The sequence below is a fragment of the Hyaena hyaena genome, unplaced genomic scaffold (genome assembly GCF_003009895.1).
Source record: "Hyaena hyaena isolate Hyena2069 unplaced genomic scaffold, ASM300989v1 scaffold_179, whole genome shotgun sequence".
NCBI lineage: Eukaryota > Metazoa > Chordata > Mammalia > Carnivora > Hyaenidae > Hyaena > Hyaena hyaena.
This window is the reverse complement of record NW_024080812.1, coordinates 697,236-719,538: the sequence shown is the minus strand read 5'-3', so window position 1 is coordinate 719,538 and position 22,303 is coordinate 697,236. Positions and strand designations below refer to the sequence as shown.

The 22,303-nt window shown below is 40.9% G+C and overlaps 1 protein-coding gene across 3 annotated transcripts in view; it reads right to left on the bottom strand.

Moving 5' to 3' along the window:
- The window catches only part of DCAF5 (DDB1 and CUL4 associated factor 5), a 103,276-nt gene that overhangs the window by 57,219 nt on the left and 23,754 nt on the right, over positions 1-22,303 (bottom strand). For 2 of the 3 annotated variants that reach the window (XM_039240697.1, XM_039240699.1), the window contains exons 2-5: positions 17,090-17,233; positions 13,496-13,532; positions 12,310-12,449; positions 10,421-10,550 (exon numbers count right to left, since the gene is read on the bottom strand). In XM_039240697.1, the coding sequence (XP_039096628.1) occupies positions 10,421-10,550; positions 12,310-12,449; positions 13,496-13,532; positions 17,090-17,233 (451 nt within the window). The remainder of the gene's footprint in view (positions 1-10,420; positions 10,551-12,309; positions 12,450-13,495; positions 13,533-17,089; positions 17,234-22,303) is intronic. The other variant, XM_039240698.1, reaches the window with a different exon arrangement.

The following is a 22,303-nucleotide window of genomic DNA, read 5'->3' as shown; positions in this document are numbered from 1 at the left end:
ATCTCTGGATCTGAGCTCCAGGAAGTCGCACTTTAACCAGATTCCCAGGTGATTCTCATACCCTCTCAAGTTTGAGAACCACTGGGTTAAGATACCAGGGGCCTGGTGTCTTCCAGTGGACAAAGCCGATTCTAGAGCTCCACCTTGTGGCCTAAACACTAGACAGCAACCTCACCAGAATCCCTGGGTACCCAACATTACTCTGACAGGTGGTCACAACCCAGCAAGAACTCTTGCAACAAATCTAAGGATTTATTCCTTAGAGACACCATTTCAATTCATGCCATTATACTTTAGGAATTAACAGGTCCAAAAAACATTACAGAAACCCTGCTTTGAAAATACATACTATTTGGGGATGAGTATAAAATTATGCATTCATTCAATATTTACTGAAGATACTAATATTCTAAGTGATGGGTTGGGTTCTAGAGAGAAATAACACATGGCCTTGTCCTTAAAAACCCACAGGAGGGACACCTGGGTGGTTCAGTCAGTTGCGTGTCCAATTCTTTTTTTTTTTTTTAAATAGTTTATTGTCAAGTTGGTTTCCATATAACACCCAGTGCTCATCCCCATCTCCATACCCTTCACCTCCCTTCCCCTCCTCCGCCACCCTCATCAGTCCTCAGTTTGTTCTCAGCATTCAAGAGTCTCTCATGGTTTGCCTCCCTCCCTCTACCCCACTATCTCCCCACTTCTTCTCCCCCATGGTCCTCCATTAAGTTCCTCCTAATCCTCCTATACGTGCAAACATATGGTATCTGTCCTTCTCTGCCTGACTTATTTCGCTCAGCATAACACCCTCAAGGTCCATCCATGTTGCTACATGTGGCCAGATTTCATTCTTTCTCATTGCCATGTAGTATTCCATTGTATAGATAAACCACATCTTCTTGATCCATTTGTCCGTTGATGGACACTTAGGCTCTTTCCATGTTTTGCTATTGTTGAGAGTGCTGCTATGAACATTGGGGTACATGTGCTCCTATGCATCAGCACTCCTGTATCCCTTGGTTGAGTGTCCAATTCTTAAGTTCGGCTCAGGTCATGATCCCAGAGTCTTGGGATCGAGCCCCACATCAGTCTCCATGCAGAGTGTGGAGACTGCTTGGTATTCTCTCTCTCTCTCTCTCTCTCTCTCTCTCTCTCTCTCCCCCTGGACCCCTCTCTCCCCTGTTTGCTCACGATCTCTCTCTCTCTCAAAAAAAAAAAAAAAAAATCCATAGGAAACCATGTCGGGTGATAGTAGATATCAGGATAAGCACTTCTTTTTTGTTGAGAAGCAATTCCTGGGCACTGGGAAGGAAATAAAAAATATACTGGTCTAACAGGTGATAAACACTCATATTAAAAGAAACAATGATGGCAAAAGCAGCAACCGAGCCAAGCAACATGCATGCCACAGACCATAAATACTTTACAGAGATTCTGATGAAAGCAATCCCTTCCCACAGAAGACAAAGCTTTGGTCACTCAGCACACATTCTGTGCCAAAACTGTGCCAGGTGCTGGGGTCATATGGGTAAAAGGAAGCTTTGAGTGTGTAACAGGGAGCAAGGATACTTTTCCTGATGGGCAACCAATTGTTTGCAGCCTTGAAAGGTAACTAAAACCTGGAAAGACCAAGAAAAGCAAGAAAAAAAAGACCTCCTCCGTTTGTGTTTGTATGTGGAAGAGAGTACAAGGGAGAGAGGAGGGACACTGGCACCAGAGGAGGAGCAGACTGCTTGCTGAAGGAATTGTTTTAGCCAGTAAAGTAGGTCATACACTCATTCCAAAAAACATTTTCTTAGAGCATCCCACATATAGGTTCTGGGGATGTGCCCATGAGCAAAGATAACAAGAACTCACTAAAGCTCCTGGGCAGGGGAATGGCAAGAGCGATGTTTAAGAACACGTGCTACGTGGCAGAAGCAAGAGGCAAGTTAAGAAGCCAGTGCAGCTGTTCCCTTCTGGAAATAGTGCTATGGGCTTGAGATGGAGCTAGAGCTTTCAGAACCGAAAATAGGGGCCAGGCACTAATGGGGAGCAAAGCTGATTATGGCAGAGGGACAGAGAGATAGAAGAGGAAAATGGGACTCTGGCGTTTCAGATGGGATGTGATGGTGACACTGATAAATCAAACAAGAAGAATCAGTTCTAGGGAGAAAACAAGCTTTCAATAGGCTTAGGTGGATGGAACTCTGGCCTGAGTATTGTATATGCGCAGATACAAAGATAGGAGAGTGGGGAAAAAAGAAAGAAAGGAGTGGCTAACCTGACGGCATGTCTCCCGATTAGACCTAATCATTCTGACAATTAAACTCCAACAATCTCCAGCAATTCTCTTGTGGTTTTCTACATCATCATTGAAACTGCTGGGTCCTCCTGACTCTCCTCTCTCCCTCTTTTGTCCCGTCAAGCCATTCTCTGAAAACTGGTGATACTGCTACAACCACTGGAATCACAGGGAAAGCAAATTCTATGTGAAGACAACAGTGACCTTGGATCACCTTAGGGGCACCTGGGTGGTTCATGAGATCGAGCCCTACATCGGGCTCTGCACTGATGGTGTAGAACCTGCATATTTCTCTCTCTGTCCTCGCCCATTGGCGTTCTCTCGCTCGCTCTCCCTCTCAAAATAAATGACTAAACATTAAAAAAAAGAAAAAGACTGAATAAGTAATAAAATTTACTTTAAACACCTTAAATATACTTCTTTTAAAAAGTTCATTTACTCATTTTAAGAGAGAGAAAGAGAGAGAGAGAGAGAGAGAGAGAGAGCGTGCGCACAAGGGAGGGACAGAGAGACAGAGAGAGAATCCCAAGAGAATCCCAATCTCTGTGCTGCGGTAAGTACAGAGCCTGACATGGGGCTCAATCTCATGAATTGTGAGGTCATGACCTGAGCTGAAGTCAAGAGCTGGGACACTTAACTGACTGAGCCACCCAGGCGCCCCTATTTATACTTTAAATTGTAAAGTGCATGAATTCTAAGTATATGGCTCAATATTTTTTCTTACTAAAGTATATACCTGTGAAACTACCACCCAGATATAAAATCCTCGAAGCTTTTCTCATAATAACCTTCCCAGTGGTAACCGCTATTCTGACTTCTATAACCTGCTTATTCTTGAACACCGTACACTCTTTTATATCTATCTGGCTCCTTTCATTCAACATTATGGCTGTTTGAGTCATCCAGGTCAATGTGTATCTACAGTTCATTCTTTTTGTATCTATGTGACACTCTATTGTATGGCTACTCTGCAGTTTATTTATCCACTCTTCTTCAATAGACATTTGGGTTGTTTCCAGCTTGTGGCTATTATGAATGAAGCATCTGTGAATATTCTTGTATGTGTCTTTGGTGTAAGTTCATACTCATTTCTCTTAGATACACCTAAGAGTTAGGTTGCTGGCTCAGGGAGTCACATGTTTAGTTTTAGTAGATATTGACAAAGAATTTTCCCATGTGGTTGTACTAACGTACCCTCACCTAAAATGTCTGAGAGTTTCAGTTGCTCCGTGCCCTTGTCAACACTTGGTACTATCAGTCTCTATAATTTTAACCATTCAGGATATATAGTGATACCTTACTGTGGCTTTAATTTGCACTGCCGTCAGGAGTAATGAAGTTGAATGATGTTTCAAATGTTTATTGGCTTTTTGCTATCTTCTTTTGGGAAGCACCTATTCAACATTTCTGCTCATTTAAAATATCGAGTTTTCTTTTACTTCCCCAATTTTTAGTTCTATTACATTCTAGATAGGAACTCTTGTTCAATACATGTATTATGAATAATTTTTTCCTAAATCATGGCTTGTCTTTTGGCTCATCTTCTCCCTTAACACTGTCTTTGGTAAACAAAAGTTTTCAATTTGAATGAAATCCAATTTATCATTTTTTTTCTTTCACGTATAGTGCTTTTTGGGTGGTGTTTAAGAAATCTTTGTCCACCCCAATGGCCTTAAACTCTGGTCAAGACAGCCTCATTCTTTAAAGTTTCAACAAGCAGCAGAGCAGGAGTGCTTTTTCCAGCCTCTGTGGTTTTCTCTAGGCTCTGTTTTTCCATAATAATATTAGCAGCCCTCAACAGGCAACGTGGCAGAGGCTGTCTGATTTGTCCAAAAGGCGAGGAGTTACACTTAATTTGGTCTCTACTAGGAAGCAGGATTGACACGGGCCCCACAAAACAGACATTTAACTTCGAGGCTCCCAAAACCACCTGAGGTCCTATGAGAAATTTCTTCATGATAGTAGGAATTTGCACTCATTGCCCGTTCTCAGAGGTGTCATTTACGCACCACGTGAAAGCACCATCTTATAAGGTAAGTCTTTACCAGGAATTCCTGGCTTGCCTTAGTTTTATTATTGAGTGGGAAAGAATCACTCTCTTTATTATCCTTGTCAAAGCAACACACGGTTACCTGTCACAGAACTAACAGTTTCTGACAGAAAGTGACAGAAATTAAACATAGAAGGGAGAGAGGTTGTGAGTGATCAGTCAGCTGAAATAGGGAATTAAAAGGGTGAGAGGAGCAGAGTAACAACAAGGGAATCTACACTTTTTCCAAACTCTCTCATAGAGGATGGCACACCTGAAACCTGTTCAGAGGCCGGCTAGGCCAGTCCAAGCAAGAAATGACGAAGGAGAGGATGGCTGTAAAAGGACATCAGCTGAACTAATCCACACGGAAGGAATGAAGCCTTGTCCAAATGTGCAATGTATATGTGTGCATGTTATCGTTTTCTCTCTCACCAGCTCTACCCGATGGCCCACTCATTACCACTATAACCCCTAGGGCAGACCTTTCAAACTCCCATGTCTATAGGGCCAGGCAAGTAATGTGAATGAGGGAAGCAGCCCTGGATTGAGACATCAAGGAGCGGTGGGGCACATCTGGAAGGTCTGAAGAACTCATGTCAGCTTTGGCTAACTATTGCCACAGGAGAATAAAGACCCAATGATACCAGAACTTCTGACTTTTTAAAGAAGTGTTAAAAATTATGATTTTTCTGTGTAATTTCCCGAACACTATTAATGATGTAGGCCAAACAAAATATCTCTCAGGGTTGAATTTGACCTATGTACAGCTAGTTTACAACCTCTGTTCTAAGCTCTGCAGCAAAATAAATAACATGTACAGGTCTCCAGGATTAGAAAGAACAAGAAACTTAGAAAGCTACCATGTATACAGAGGCTGGGTCAGGAGACGGTGAAAAAGGGTTTAACTTTTTGAGGCAGAACATCTAAAGGACTCAGACTTTAGAGTTGGACATGTCTGTGCTGAAAAAATCAGGAGAGGAATCCTGATAAAGGTCTATTACAAGTGGGCGTAGATGAAAGAAAACTAGAGGTACAAGGACCTTTGCTTTAAAAGGGAGAGGGTGGATATGATACACCAATACACACACACACACACACACACACACACACACAGGCTATTTCCACTCTGTGCCTTGATTTCCTCATCATTAGAATAGGAATAGAACCTACCTCAAAGGGCTGTCATAGGACTAAACAAAGAACTATTCATATGTCTGTCATTATCCCTTGTAAGTAATGCTTAATAAATGTTAGCTATTATGTATTACGTCACTGAGAGGTGACGTAACTTTGGAGATTACACAGCTACTAAGGTATGGAGCCTGGATGTGCGGCCAGTAGGAGGGCTTCAGAGCGTATACTCTAAACTGTCAAGCGCTTCTGCCTCCCCTTACCTTGCTGCCATGCACACGAAGAAGTCAGATCAGACGGTAACTAAAGTCCCCTCTAAAGCTAACATTTTATTCCACCAGCAGCCCTTTAATCTGCTTATTTCAGGGCAGAAGCAGGGACACATGTGATCCCGCTCACATGCCTATACACTAAAGTAGAGAGGTACAGCTTGGGCTTAGAGTAGGCCCGAGAAACCATTCCAGCATGGAATAATCCATAGGTTAAGCCAGGAAGAAAAAGTGTTCAGTGTGAGACCCCCTTATTGATCTATGAAGATTATATTTGTTTCTAGGAAGCCCAGAATTCACTCACATGCCCGAGCTATTATAGGCTGAAAATTTAATTTACTTATAAGCCTGCTAAGAACCACAGTAGGTTCTAAATCCAGAATTGTTAGAACACTGAACAACTTTTATCCTCTTGGGAGTCAAATGTCTCTATCGGAACCTAGTAAAAGCTCTCTTCCAACCCCCAGAAAAACTGTCATGTGCACTCAGTTGTATACACAAGGATACACAACTTTACCTGCAATTTCGAGGGGTTCAAATTCCCTAAAATCTTTCTGTAGACTTTAAGTATTTCTTGGAACGCTACTTCCACTTTGTTCCAGGGTTGTCCTCCCAGGGGATTCAGATTTGCCCTGGGATCTAGATTGGGGTTTCTAGGCAGCCGTGTTGAGGAGACAAATCATCTATTGCAACTCAGCATGATTAATCCTGCATGGAAAAGACAAAGGGCCTTCTCTTTCTCTCCCACACCAATTTGTACTGAGAGAATTCAAACAGAAACAATCTGTAATTTAATCCCAAAACACTAGTGGATGAAAAACAGGAACCCAAGATTATTTCGTGTCCCTTGTCTACCTCACAGAACTGCACAGAATCTTAGAAGTATAGAAAAATAACAGATAAAAACATCCTAGGCCACTGTGCTCCTCCTTTTATTCCAAGAAAGAGATCAGTCAAGATTACCAATTAACCTTTATCGATGACTTTTCTCCTATATGGGCTTTGAAAACTACAGGTTACCAAAAAAACCATGTAACCTCATTTATAATTAAAGAAGTAATCAAAACAAGAAGATAATCTTTCCCTTAATAAGGTGGTTTAAGTGTCGGTAAGGATCTGGACAAATGTGTAGTCGCATGCATAGTTGGGGGGTAGGTTTGTAAATCATTGTGGCCTTTGGTGGTGGCAGGACAATGTAACAATTTTTATCAAAAATATAAAAACAGAGGCACCTGGGTGGCTCAGTCGGTTGGGCATCCAACTTCGGCTCAGGTCATGATCTCGTGGCTTGTGAGTTTGAGCCCTGCATTGGACTCTGTGCTGACAGCTTTGGACCTGGAGCCTGATTCGAATTCTTGTCTCCCTGTCTGTCTGCCCCTCCCTTACTCACACTTTGTCTCTCCCTCTCTCTCTCAAAAATAAATAAACATACACCCCTCCTTTTTTCTGAGAGCGAGAGCGAGCGAGAATGAGAGAGAGAGAGAGCGCGCAAGTGCGTGAGCGGAGGGGGCTGGGGGGGCAGGGGAAAGGGAAAATGAGAGAAAGACAGAGAATCTTAAGCAGGTTCCATGCTCAGCACAAAGCCTGATGCAGGCTTGAGCTCATGAACCCTGAGATCATGACCTGAGCTGAAATCATGAGTCGGGCACTTAACCGACTGAACCACCCAGGCACCCCTGTACACCCTTTGATTCAGCAATTTCCTACATATATTTTTGTAAAGGTAGGCCAATATAGATGTGCAACCAGGCTCAATGCAGCATTATTTATAATGGCCTAAATGGAAACAAGAAGTCCTGGCTGAAAAATCACTGCCATTAAAAGAATGTGCTAGAGAGGGTGCCTGGTTGGCTCAGTCACTGGGGTATGAGACTCTTGATCCTGGGGTTGTGAGCTCAAGCCCCGCACTGGGTGTAGAGATTAATTAAAAATGAAATCTTAAAAAAAAAGAAACAATGAGGNATACTTTTTTAAAAAAAGGGCTATCATTTACAGGCACTTGACTGCCTCAGTCTGTGGAGCATGAGACTCTTGATCCTGGGGTTGTGAGCTCAAGCCCCGCACTGGGTGTAGAGATTAATTAAAAATGAAATCTTAAAAAAAAAGAAACAATGAGGGGCTTAAGCGTCCGACTTCAGCTCAGGTCATGATCTCGCAGTCCGTGGGTTCAAATCCCGCATCGGGCTCTGTGCTGACAGCTCAGAGCCTGGAGCCTGCTTCTTCAGATTCTGTGTCTCCCTCTCTCTCTGCCCCTCCCCAGCTTGTGCTCTGTCTCTGTCTCAAAAATAAAATAAACCTTAAAAAAAAAAAGAAACAATGAATGTGCTAGATTTATTAGTGCTGATAGGTAGGAATAAAGCTCCAATATGTGTACTATTAATTGAAAAAAGAAGTTGAAAACAGTAGGTATTAGTACATGGCTCCTTTAGCCTAAATTTTTTAAAGGATACACATGCTCGTATGTGCATTAAATTATGTTCTGAAAAGATAGGGGTGCTGGGTGGCTCAGCTGGTTAACTGTGATCTCAGAGTTCATGGGATCGAGCCCAGCACTAGGCTCTGCCCTGAGAGTGCAGAGCCTGCTTGGGATTGTCTCTCTTCCTCTCTCTCTCCCTCCCCGACTCAAGCATGCACATGCTTACTCTCTCTCTCTCTAAATAAATAAATAAACTTAAAAAAAATTATGTTCTGGAAAGATGTAAGAAACTGCTACAGTTACCTTTGGAGAGAAGGACTAGATAGAGACCAAGAAGGAGAACTGTACTGGTGTAAAAACTTATAGAAATTATAAAAAACATAGACGAGATTCTTTTTTCTTTTTTGTTTCCTTACACTCCTCTTGATATAAACCTTAAATCTAATAAATGTTACTTTAAAATGAAACAATAATCTCACTTAGATTTTTTTTTGTTTTATTTATTTTAATGTTTATTTATTTTGGGGCGGGGGTGGGGGGGGACAGAGATAGAGAATCCCAAGCAGGCTCCATGCTGTCAGTGTGGAGCCCAATGTGGTACTCAAATTCATGAATTGTTAAGATCGTGACCTGAGCCGAAATCAAGAGTCAGTCACTTAACCAACTGAGCCACCCAGGTGCCCCAGATGTTGTTTTGTTTTGTTTTGAAGAAGCCATGTTTAGCAAGAGGTCAAGTAGAAAGGGGAGGAGAACCCAAATACAACGCACAGTAGGAAACTGCTGAGGGAAAATTAGGAGGACGATTAAAACACTTAACCCTTCCTCTTCTCTCAAGACACTGCTAGACAGCACGCACTGTTCCAGCTTTCCAGTGGGGGTGAACAACTCAGGGCCTCACTCCAGCTACTAACTATTCATTACAGTGGTAAGTTTGGAAGGTAGTAGGTTGGGAGAAGGCTGGCATACTTAGCCCAAATCCTGCCCCTTGTAATATGGATAAGGCGGAACAGTTATTCCTAAAGAGTCCTAAGCAGCAGAGAATGTTATAGCTGAACACAGGGCACCACAGGCAGAGACAAGCCTCCGAAGCACATGGTGCAAAGGCACACTAGGGGTCCTGCCACTCGATGCATTTCAGTAGTGTAGGAAAGCAAGGGCTGGGTGCATATGTACCAGACAGGGCAGGGAAATGTCTGCTGCTCTGAGGAGACTCAGGGAGCCCTGCTCAACATCAGGAGCACCCCTCTGAGCTACACAGATCTGCTGCAATAGTTCTAGCTCCCTCTGACTCTCCCATGGTGAGAATTAGCTAGAACTAAATATCACCAAGGAAGATAATCCTCTGTACTTAATTGCCCGTTCATTTGAGTCCCATGAAATAAATCATAACCCCACTTACTTTCCATGATATTCTTCTGCAATATCATTTTACAAAGTAGGAAGTGACCTCCATGCAGAATATCCAGAGGAGCTGACAATACATGTATGTCTTTAAGAAAGCAAGGCTAGCTTTAAGTACAGGTGCCATAAAAGGGTGTCCCTCACCCATGGGATTTAAAGAGCATGAAAGAGCCTCCTATTTGAACCCATCCACACATTTCCCTTAATGACGCCTGGAATTCTTCCAGTAGTGATTTGTATCATCAGTTGAAGATTGTCCTAAATATACTCTTCTAATAGAGCAAACAGAAGGGGAAACACATTAGGTCCCTAACACTATAGTGCAGTGGCTCTTAACCTTTATCATTTTAGCCACTGGTCTGTTTGAAAAACTAAAAAAAGCAAACTCCCATTGCAGCAACGTGCACTCACATGGGTGCATAATATAATTTCCACACAATTTGGGGGATTCACATTTCTCCTGAAGCCTGTGTAAGAAAACCCTCCAGCCTGGAGTTAGGAGACCATGGTTCAGCGGCCGCAAGTTTAACACATTCTTCCCCTTCATCTCCTGTCCCTGCTACGAGAGGTCCCAGGCATCTAGGGAACCCTGGGCCTAAAAACAGAAGGCAGTGAAGGGAGGCTCTCACTGGTTCATCTATTTGCCTTTAATTGTCTTGTCTAGAGTCAGATTACAATTTATGACTCCCTTAGCAAGGAGTGTGCATCTCTCACACTGCCTGTCTCTTGGGGACAGGGCTCCCCTGGCTTCACACATACCAGTATATGTTAAGAGACATCCAACTGAGATCAATAGCCAAACAGGTTTTGACAATGCTTGCTGGCCGATCACATTACCTGAGAGTTGAGGTGGGGGAGATTTTAACACCATATGTATAAAGGGGACTCACCTCTGAGGTTTTCGAATATCCCAGAGTCCCACTCCTTCCTTTGAATTGGCTGTGGCCAATAACCTGGGCTCCACAGGGTTAAACATGACACTGTGAAAGGCTGATGGATAGTTTGCCAGGCAGAAGGGCTCTGTGAATAGAGAAATGACAATCATCCCCATAGCTCACTCAGCAGCTCTGGGCCAGCGGGAGGCAAAGCAGGAAGCACACCCTACAGTAACTGCCCTAGTAGCTGGAGCCCCAAAGTAGTCCATCACCCCAGCAGACATCCCTGCTCACGAGGCCCCAACAAGGACTAGCACACACTTTCTGCACGCAACGTCTGAAAACAGCAACTCTAACACATATAAACAAACTTGAAGCTATAATACTCAGAAATACTATTATACCTCTTCAGATCCTGTGACAAAACAAAAATGGTCACAGTAACTGGGAAGGTAAGCTGTTTTACACTAAGTAAAATTGAATTCCACATGAGCTAAAAAAAAAAAAAATTCACGACCAATTACTAGCAGGATTATTGTACCTTAATCCAAATTTATTAGTTTTAGAAATTAAAAGGTTTTGAAACTACACAAAAACTTAATGAAGACAAAGCAAAACGAGAAAAATGAAGACAAGGAAAATTAATAGTGCAATCTTCCTTTCTCTCTAAACTGCTTCCTAAATTGAGGGGAAAAGAGCCTCAGTCTAGAATTTTATGATTTCACTCCCAGTATTAAAATATTTTTTAAAAAGCATAATATTTGAACTCTTGCATCCAGCCAGCTTCTAATCAACTTCACTTAGAAGCCCTGCAGCCCTCTGTATATATTAACTGGCCCCAGGTGAGGAAGTAATGAGTCACTTTCTACCCAGAAGGAGATCCTCCTGTGAAAGTTGTTTAGAAGCACTAGACAGCACTCTGCCGTATAGGCTATCACATGGGACACTGCACAGGCCTCTAGGCAGGGGTGCTCAGTCACCTCAGCCAGCGAGCAGTGCAGACAAAGAACTTCACCTACCCAGGGCATGGTGGCTCAGCCACAGCTGTTCCTTGGAACTACCTATCTGCCTGGCCCTAAAACAAGCTTCCCTTAAAGCCTGAATCTCAATAATGGGGCACAGCCCAGCACGTTAAAATTCTCTGAATATAGAATAATAAAAAGATCCAGGTCCTGCTAGACAAGACAGGCAGGAAAGTAATTCTGTGTACATAGGTTATGATCGTGACAATACTGCACGAAAAGTGGGTGCAGGGGTGACACCGAGGGTAGAGCTGGAGGAAAGTGTCTTTGAAGACGGGCAGAGTTATAGAATGAACTCTCTATTCAGGAAATAAGCTGAAAAGATGCATTTCCTGAAACACTTCAGAGAAATTCAACAAAACAATTCTTCATTCTTATACTTCAGAAGCTCAAAGAGCACATTTGGAGGAGGAACTCACCTGGATGATCCCCCTTACACAGAGAGTGTTTGCCATCATTTTCAGTTTCTCTAAACAGGTCTGAGATCAGGATGCAAGTGTATAACACATCTGTTCTGTAAATAACCAAGACTCTGTGCATGTCAGCACCACACGCAGAGCTGGCCTTCGGTGGCTACCCTCTACAATGAAGAACTGCCCCTCTATTCCTTGGCGCCACTAAGCACCAAGGCGCTGTGGTGCTTACTGTAGGTCCAAGGGTTTGTGGCGACTCACAAGTGGCTCGAGGAGGGAGAAGAAAGGTGCCTCACTTCTGACTGCTAAGGGGTAGGATGGGACCTCCAGAGGCACACATCTATGCCCCAGCCCAGAGTGTCCTCTCCCTATCCATCTTTCCCACTCAGGTCACTCAGGTCATCAACTGGATCTGTAATGAACGCGACACCAAATTCTTTAACACGGTCCAGCAGCACTCCGACCCTACCTCCATGGGGGGACTCCCGGATGTCCCAGATGAGAACCCGGCCATCATCTGAGGAGCTGGCAAAAATGTTGTCATTCACTGGGCTCACTGATAAGCCATATACTGCATCTTCGTGAGCAAACACATCCAAGGTCTCGCTGCTGAGAGACAGAGAGCAGAGAGAGGCACACAGGCACACACGTGCATACACAGAGTGCAGAGTCCCAGCCCCAGAGTTCCTCGGGTAGGGTTCTCTCTCATTTCCAGTAGAAGGTCAATCTAGCGAAACCCAAAGGAGACTGTATTTCCTTAGAAAGTAGGTACTCAATTTCAGGTAAAAAATAAATTCTACTGGGGCACTTGGGTGGCTCAGTCGGTTAAGTGTCTGACTTCGGCTCAGGTCTCAATCTCATGGTTCATGAGTTCGAGCCCCGCGTCAGGTTCTGTGCTGACAGCTCAGAGCCTGGTGCCTGCTTCAGATTCTGTGTCTCACTCTTTCTCTGACCCCTGTCCAACTTATGCTCTGTATCAAAAATAAATATTAAAAAAAAAATTCTTATATAAAACTTCCATTAAAAATGTTGTTATAGACTTCATGGTAAATTTGCTTTTTGCACTAAATGAGCATATTTGAAAGTGGCTCAATAGATGAGTTTAGTGTTTTCACTTACTGCAGAATGCATCTGCTTCTGTACAGATTTGGAGGTGGTGCTTGATTTCCAAAAACAAAGGAAAACTTTAAAGCAGACAGGTGTGATGTCAGCAGGCGTAGAAGAGGGTGATCTGGCAATCTGGTATGGTGAGCAAGAGCAAGGCTCTGGGGCCAGGCTGTCTAGGTTCAGATCCTAGCACCACCTGACCATAAGTTATCTAGCATCCCTACACCTTAGTTTCCTCATCTGCAATGAGACCATTAATAGGATTGCTTCATAAAATTATTTTGAGGGTTAAACTGATTAATACATACAAAGCACCTAGAATAGTACCTGGCACATAAAGATTAGTCATTATTATGTTGTTTCCTTCTCTTCCAATCTCTCCCCTTTAAATTTTTACCTAAAAAGCATAAGTTCATTCCAACTTTACAAACCCTTTCCTTTTTGTAAATCAAAATTGTATTTCAAAAAACAATATTGGTGTAAAGGGAATTTGCCTCTCTTCATATGAAAAATAGTCAGCCACCTTCACATACCAACAGTCTATTTACCTTTCAACATCATGGAGGATAACTTGCTCATCATTTCCTGTAAGGGAGAAAAGCAGACATTTGAAAATTCCTGCAAAGTGCTCTCTGTCCATATTATAACATAACATTTTAAAGTTTTCAGAAAACATATGAACAAAGTCAATGTTAATACAAAGTAGGAGTATTAATTAGAAAAAAGCTTTATAAAATGAATTCCAGAAGGATAGGATATTCTTTTCTTTGAGAGAGACAGAGAGAGCAAGCAAACAGCAAGTGGCAGAGGGGCAGAGGGAGGGAGGAGGAAGGGGGAGGGAGGTAGGGAGGAGGGAGAGAGAGAGGGAGGAAGGGAGAGAGGGAGAGAGGGGGGGAGAGAGAGAGAGAGAGAGAGAGACAGAGAGAGACTCTAAGTAGACTCCACACTGGACACAGGGCTCAATCTCATGACTGTGAGATAATGACCTGAACCAAAATCAAGAGTCAGATGCTTAACCAACTGAGCCACCCAAGTGCATGGATAGGATATTCTTATAAAGAATTTTTGAAAGTTTTGTAACAACTAGGTATAATATAAGTTTCCAAAATGTATTATTCAATGGAATATATAGCTATAGATATATGACCACCATCACAACAACAAAAAAACTGTGGCCATTAAGTAAAAGAATAAATAATCATGGGTAAATTAATTCATTCATCCAAGCTAGCTTTTTTTTTTTAATTAAGCAAAACACTCAACTGTGAAACTTGGAATACAGATATTTTATGCCTGCGTTTTTTTTACCTATAATATAGAGGTGATAATTGTACATACTTCATAGGGTCATTGTGAGGATAAGAGTACATTTGTAAGACCATTCAGAATAGGGCTGAGCTTAGTAAGCTCCCAGGAAATGTTTGCTACTATTCATATCCTTATCATCTTTGATAGCATTAAAATGTGATGATTGTAGGATTATAAATGATGGGAAAGTTTTTCCTCACAACTTTTTTCTCTTCCACTTTTTATTTATTCCATCAAGAAATCTAAAAATACTACATTCACGATTATGTGCCGTCCTGCCTTCAAATGGTTTATATAACCAAACATAAAAACCGGAAAATGAAAAGACAAAAAGTAAAAACAAATCCCCCTCTATGCTGAAAGCACAGCCAACAGGCACTTAAACAGAAAGTAAAAGTAGCGGTAGAGATGTGGCCCAGGTCATCTTAAATCCCTGGCTATACACTCTATTGTGGGTGTATACCAAGCAAATGAAAGCCATACTAATGCCTTCTAGGGAACAGGAACAGCTGAGGTGCTAGGGCGACAAAAAGAGTAAGATTCTGCCTGCCCCTGAGGAACTCCCAGTCCAACTACACAACAATGACAAAATGGGTTATCCTGTTGTAGTGATATGCTCTACAATGGGGACACGGACAAAGGAGCAATTCTATTCTTCAGGAGTAGGTTGAAAGTACATGGCAGAAGAGATCAAGAGTTTTTATAGGGAAGAAGACATATGAACAGAAACTCCAATAACCCAAAACTCTTACCAATGAAGACTCAGGGGAACTGGTGGGGACTGGTCAGTTACATGACCCATGACAGAACAGCAAGAGCAAACAATACAAGGGCACCTAAGATGACAAGTGGTTTAGTGGGCTAGAACACAAGATGTGGGGGCGGGGAGGCTACAGAGGTAGACTGAAGTTTAGACTTTGTCCTGTGGACACTGCAGGGTCACAGGTTCACATGGTTAAACTTTATTTTTAAAAGAAAACTTGTATAAGTGATAAATTAGAAGGAGGGTTAGAGACTGGTTGCAGAAATCATATAGGCCACTGCAACAGTCCAGGTCAAAGATGAGGGCCTGAAGCAGGGCAGTGGGTAAGGAAAGAGAGCAGAAACTAAAAGGATGAATAGGAGAGGCTTTCAAGTCTAGTTGGTGAGTCACAAGATAGGTAAATGAAAGAAAGGAAGGTTTGAGGATGACTTCAAGATTTCTATTAGACTGAACCACATGAAACTGTCATTTTTTTTGTAAGTTAAAAGTGCTTGAGGGGCACCTGGGTGGCTCATTTGGTTAAGCGTCTGACTTCGGCTCAGGTCATTACCTCACGGTTCTTGGGTTTGAGCCTCATGTCGGGCTCTGTGCTGACAGCTAGCTCAGAGCCTGGAGCCTGCTTCAGATTCTGTCTCCATCTCTCTCTGACCCTCCCCTGCTCACGCTCTGCCTCTCTCTCTCAGAAGAAAGAAAAAAAAAAACATTAAAAAATTTTTTTTTAAAAGTGCTCGATATTAGGGGTGCTTGGGTGGCTCAGTTGGTTAAGTATCCAACTCTTGATTTCAGCTCAGGTCATGATGATCTCAATGGTTTGTGAGTTTGAGCCCCACATCCAGTTCTGCGCTGACAGTATGGAGCCTGCTTGAAATTCTCTTTCCCCCTCCTCCCTACCAATAAATAAAAATAAAAACTTTTCTTAAAAGTGCTTCAAAATAAGCAGTTTCTTGAAGTTTAAACCTAATAGCTTGAATCATTAGGTGAACACTGATAATAACTGAGAAAAAGAATCCAGGGAATAAGAGTAGATATTTGTGCAGGGGAGGAAGACTAATAATCTTGGTTTTAGATTGGCTGCACTTAAATTGCTTTTAGAACACATAAGTAGATATTTCATGGGAAAATTTGCAGTGCAAAATGGAGGTCAGGGCTACAAATGCAGTGCCCAGAAAGGAGTGTGGTTGATGAAAGCCATCACCAAGATGCTGGCTTGAGCACAAGCCATTCCAATTGTACCCTAACACAATGTTTTTCAAATAGGAGCCACTACCCATGGATCACAACATCGATTTGAGTTACAACCTTTAAGGTCTTTAAAAATAAGGGGTGCCTGAGTGGCTCGGTCAGTTAAGCACTTGACTCTTGATTTTGGTTCGGTCATGATCTCACAGCTGTGGGTTCGAGCCCCACATCAGGATCCATGCTGATAGTGAGAAGCCTGCTTGGGATCCTCTCTCTCTCTCTCTCAAAATAAGTAAACATTTAAAAAAAGATCTTTAAAAATGAAATAGAATTTTTTAAAAATTAGAATGTACCACACATATCAGGGTTAAGTACTATTTTAAATCTGTGTTTCTGTATACCAGATTGCAATGTAAAAAATTTTCTATCAAAAAACAGAGAAAGGGTGCGCCTGGGCGGCTCAGTCAGTTAAGCATCCAACTTCAGCTCAGGTCATGATCTCATGGTTTGAGTTCGAGCCCCGCATCAGGCTCTGTGCTGACAGCTCAGAGCCTAGAGCTTGCTTTGAATTCTGTGTCTCCTTCTCTCTCTGCCCCTTCCTTGCTCTTGCTGTGTCTCTCAAAAATAAACATTAAAAATTAAAAAAAAAAAACAAAAAAACAGAAAGAATGAGAGTAAAGGATCAAAAGAACAGAAGGAAGGAGGGAAGGAAGGAGGAATGACTCTCACATACATGTCTAAACTGCTGTAATGCAGAAAAGACGAGCTATGGGAAACCATTTCTACAGCTCAGAGAAATAAAGGAAGAAAAACAGGAGTTATTTTAGCACTCTTTTATCTAAAATCCCAGCCAAAGTGAATTTCCTAAGGTGGAAATCTCCCTTCTTCTCACCTCCAGAGAATACTTTGGTGTTCCCACTGTTGAAAGCCAGGCAAAAAATGTTGGAATGGTGCTCTCCTTTCAGCTGTATGGGCTTGACTCTCGAGTGGATAGCTTGTTCCATGTGCCATAGCAGAACCCGGCGGTCATCTCCTCCTTGAGAGGGGAATAAGAATCCATGGTTAAAACGGCGGACACTTCAAGACTGAAACTCAGTCTTGCCGGCCTTGAACCCTATCCTTTCCAAAACTGCATCTCCCCAACTCTGTGAGATTTTGATGGGGCACATTCTCTACTGCCTTAACCATCAGTAGACATATGGTCTTTTAGCCATGTGCTTTTCCCCAGGAATTAAAACTTGAACAGACATATGGAAATGGAAAGGGATTAAACACTGATACTGAAACCTGCAAAGCCACCCTATTCCTGACTTTCTGGAGACTCAATTGTTTCAGTATTTCTTTGCTTGCTACCTAAAATCCTTCTACTAATGTTTCTGCCACCCGTTTTTTGTCTAACAGAAGCAGAGCTGGTGTCGAGTGCTGGCCACCAAGGAACTCTAAGGTAATATTTCTAGCAAAATAGTTTTCAAAGCACTCTCCTTGATGTGATTTCAATGACTATGGGACAGCATACAAATGGTAACTAAGGAATTGACTGTCACAGCAGGATCTAGACAGAGCCTAGCTCTCATGAAGCCCAGTCCAGCTCTTTCCTCTGCATAACTCACCATAGTCTGAGTTAAATGAGCAGTATTGTATTGTATGAGCCCGCTCGTAGAGAATGGGAATATGTATGTTCTATGTATTTTTTATTTTTGCAGATGCATTAAAAATGTCTAGAAGGATGAATAATTGTTAAGTGTTAACAATGGTTAACAGTGGTTATTATTTCCAGGGAATAGGATTAAAATAAGAACAGATTGGAGGGGTTTTACTTTTATTTATCTGGCACTGCCTTTTTATAACAAGCCTATATTATTCTCCTAATTAATAAAAATTAAGTTACAACAGGGGCAAACATGAGCAGCAAAGCACAGCATTCTCTATTCCTCTTCTTTCCTCCTCCACTCGATACAACAGCCACGAATTATAGCACACCCATACAAGGGTATACCATGCAGCCATGAAATCAGTAAATCTATAGGAATTTGGAAAGCTGTCCAAAGGTCTTTGTTAAGGGGGAAAATAAGGTGTAAAACACTATGTGTATCAAAATCCATTTTGTGTGAAACAAAATGTTTAAAAGCTCTAGGACTATAGGACCTTGTCAATTTTGTTTACTGTGGAGTCTCCAGCACCTAAATGAGTGCCCCCAAAGAGTAGAACTACTATATGCATACTTGCATATCTATGTTTGTATTTGCCTATCTATAGATCTATAAAAGAAATTGTTGATAGTGGACACCATTTCCAGACTAGAGTTGGGAGACATTTTTGTTGTGGTAAAATACGTTAAGTTTATCATTCTAACCATTTTTAAGTATACAATTCTATATACTTGGACTGTATCCTTGCACATACTGTGTATTCGCACTGCTATACAGCCATCACCACTATCCATCCCCAGAACCTTTACATCATCCCAAACTGAAACTCTGTACCCAATAAACAATAACTTACCCTGCCCCCAGTAACTACCATTCTACTTTCTGCCTCTGTGAATTTAATTGTTCTCGCTGATTCGGATAAGTAGAACCATATAATAGTTGTCTTTCTGTCTGTCTTATTCACTTTGCATAATATCTTCAAAGTTCATCTATATTGTAGCATGTGTCAGAATCCCATTCTTTTTTAAGGCTAAATAATATTCTGCTATACACATATACACACACCATATTTTGTTTATCCATTCATCCACTGGTAGACATTTGGGTTGTTTTCGCTTGTTGGCCACTATGAATAAAGCCACTAAGAACATGGTGTGCAAATATCTGTTTGAGTCCCTGCTTTTAATTCTTTTGGGATTATACTATTGGGAACCTTCCATATTTTTTTATTTCCAATTTTTATTTAAATTTTCATTAACATGTATGGTAAAATTGGTTTCAGGTGTAGAATTTAGTGATTAATCACTTACATACAATACTCAGTGGTCATCACAATAAGGACCCTCCTTAATATGGATCACCCATTTAGCCCATCCCCCAGACTTCTCCCTCTGAAAACCAACCCTGAGTTTGTTCTCTATAGTTAAGAGTCTCTTACAGTTTTCTTCTCTCTCTTTTTCCCCGTCTTCCCCTATGTTCATCTGTTTTGTTTCTTAAATTCCACATACAAATAAAATCATATGGTATTTGTCTTCTGACTGACTTATTTCGCTTAGCATAATACACTCTAGCTCCGTACATGTCATTGCAATGCTGAGTAAATATTCCATTGTGTATATATACACATTTTTACCCATTCATCAGTCAATGAATTTGGGCTGTTTCCATAATTTGGCTATGTTGGTAATTCTGCTCTAAACATTGGGGTGAATGCACCCTTTTGAATCAGTATTTTTGTATTCTTTGGGTAAATACCCAGTAGTGCACTTGCTGGGTCATAGGATAGTTCCATTTTTAACTTTTTGAAGGCACTCCATTCTGTTTTCTAGAGTGGCTACACAAGTTTGCATTCCCACCAACAGGGCATGAGAGTTCTTTTTCTCCACGCCATCACCAACACCTGTTGTTTCCTGTGTTGTTAATTTTATCCATTCTGACTGGTGTGAAGTAGTATCTTATCATGGTTTTGATTTGTATTTCCTTGATAATGATTGACGTTGAACATCTTTTCATGTGTCTGTTAGCCATCTGGATGTCTTCTTTGGAAAAGTATCTGTTCATGTCTTCTGCCCATTTCTTAACTGGATTATTCAGTTGCTGGGTGTTGAGTTTGATAAGTTCTTTATATATTTAGGATACTAACCCTTTGTCAAATATGTCATTTGCAAATATCTTCTCCCATTCCATAGGTTGCCTTTTAGTTTTATTGACTGGGGAAATTTTATATCTCACATTTTAATTTTTACTTTATACCTTCCTGTAATACTTGACCTTTTGCCAGAAACATATTTCCTTTTATAATAATTTTAAAAATCAACAGAAAATACAGTAGCCAAGTCAAACTTATTCTCCTTCCCCTAAAAAGAAGTTGCCTTTGCTGCTTGAATTCCTTCTTTCTGTTGGTCAAAATCAAATTCTGTGTCCTCTTCCAAAGTGTTTCATTGTCTACCAAACTGATCCCTTACGTGTGGCCTGGTGTTCTGTGTTTATGAGTCTATTTCAACTCTGAATACTCTGGTCTCGGATAGGTATCTAAATTCTGTATCTTAGGATGGCTGCCTGGCTCAGTCAGCAGAGCATGCAACTCTTGATCTCAGGGTTGTGAATTTAAGCTCCACTTTGGGTGTAGAGATTACTTAAAATCTTTTTAAGAAATTCAAATTTCTTAGAAGTTTAAGTCATAAAAATAAAGGTTTGGGTTCTCGTTTTTTGTTTCAATGAATAATGACACAAAGGAATTTTTTTCCCTATTAACAGATTCATATAGGCAGCGGGCACTTCAGTTCTCCATAATCCCTACTCTTTACTGTTTTTTCCCAACATTGAGGCCACAGGTCAGGGACCTATCACAGCTCTTGCTACTATCCTATATTACAGAAATACTTCTCTGTACCCATGTCTATCAAAAGTGGAAATTCAAAAAATAAAGAGGCCCACATGTTTCTTCTACTTACTCATGTTTCTAATCTAATCTCCCTGAGTCTTAGTTTCAATATAAAATATATTGAATGAGAATATAAATGAGAATCAGAACAGCTCTACTGATCCTACAGTTTTATAGACTTATAAAGCCAAATACAAGAGGGTTAAGTAACTTACCAAGGTTGCACAGTAAGTAAAGTGGTTGAGCTGAGATTCAAAAGCAGTTAAGACTCTTATAGCCTCCATTCTTAATCACTACTCTAGGTTGCCTGCCTTATAGAACAAAAAATCAACCATAAATGACAAAGCAGTTCATCTAAAGGACAACTGAAGGGTTTCTCTACCTTGGTAACATAACTGAAAAATGTGTAATTTAGAATAAAACAGGGAAGCATAGGAATAAATCAGAGGCCAACCAAACTGTAGTAAACTGAGAGACCAGGAACATGGACTTCACAAAAAGACTCCCTGAATTGAAAGATTCTAGCAATACACAAAACTGACAATGGCTTATACAAAGAATTCCTACAAATCAATTTTTAAAACCAGAGGCTTTTAAAATTAAAGGAGAGGAAACCCAAATAGCCAAAAGATGATATTGAGGATCTCAACCTCTATAGTAATCAGGGAAATGCAAATTATAATTTCAATACATTCTTACAAAGTGACACAAGGAAATGTACAAAGATGTATACTGCATCACTGTTTATAATAGCAAAAACCAAAACAACACAAATATCCATCAATATATAAATTAATAAATTCCACTGGGATACAAATACAAATTAAATCTAAACCAAACAGAACAACACACAGCAGTTAAAATGAACTAGATATATGTGTCCCAACATGAATAAATCTTGAAAACTTAATGGCAAGTAATAAAACGAGTTTCAGAAAGATATGTAAAATATAACATTAAGTATATATTTTTGATTATATATGGTATAAAGTCATACCATATATTGTTTGTGGATAAACATACATATTCTAAAGGGGACTTCAATTGTACCTGTAAATTTTTGTTTCCTTAAAAAAAAAAAAACTATAAGCAAATTTAACAAATTGTCAACATTTTCTCAAATCCATTGGTTTTGTGCCAATACCATACTGTTTTGATGATTACAGCTTTGTAGTAGAGGCTAAAGTCTGGGATGGTGATGCCTCCCGTTTTGGTTTTCTTCTTCAATATTACTCTGGCTATTCGGGGTCTTCTGTGGTTCCATACAAATTTTAGGATAGTTAGTTCTAGTTTTGAGAAGTATGCTGGTGCAATTTTGACTGGGATTGCAGTGAATGTGTAGATTGCTTTGGGAAGTAATGACATTTTAACTATATTTATTCTTCCAATGGAATAGAATTGAGAACTCAGAATTGGACCCAAAAGTATACAGCCAACTAATCTTTGACAAAGCAGGAAAGAGTATCCAATGAAAAAAAGACAGCCTCTTTAACAGATGATGCTGGGAGAACTGGACAGCAACATGCAGAAGAGTGAAACTAGATCATTTTCTCACACCATACACAAAAATAAA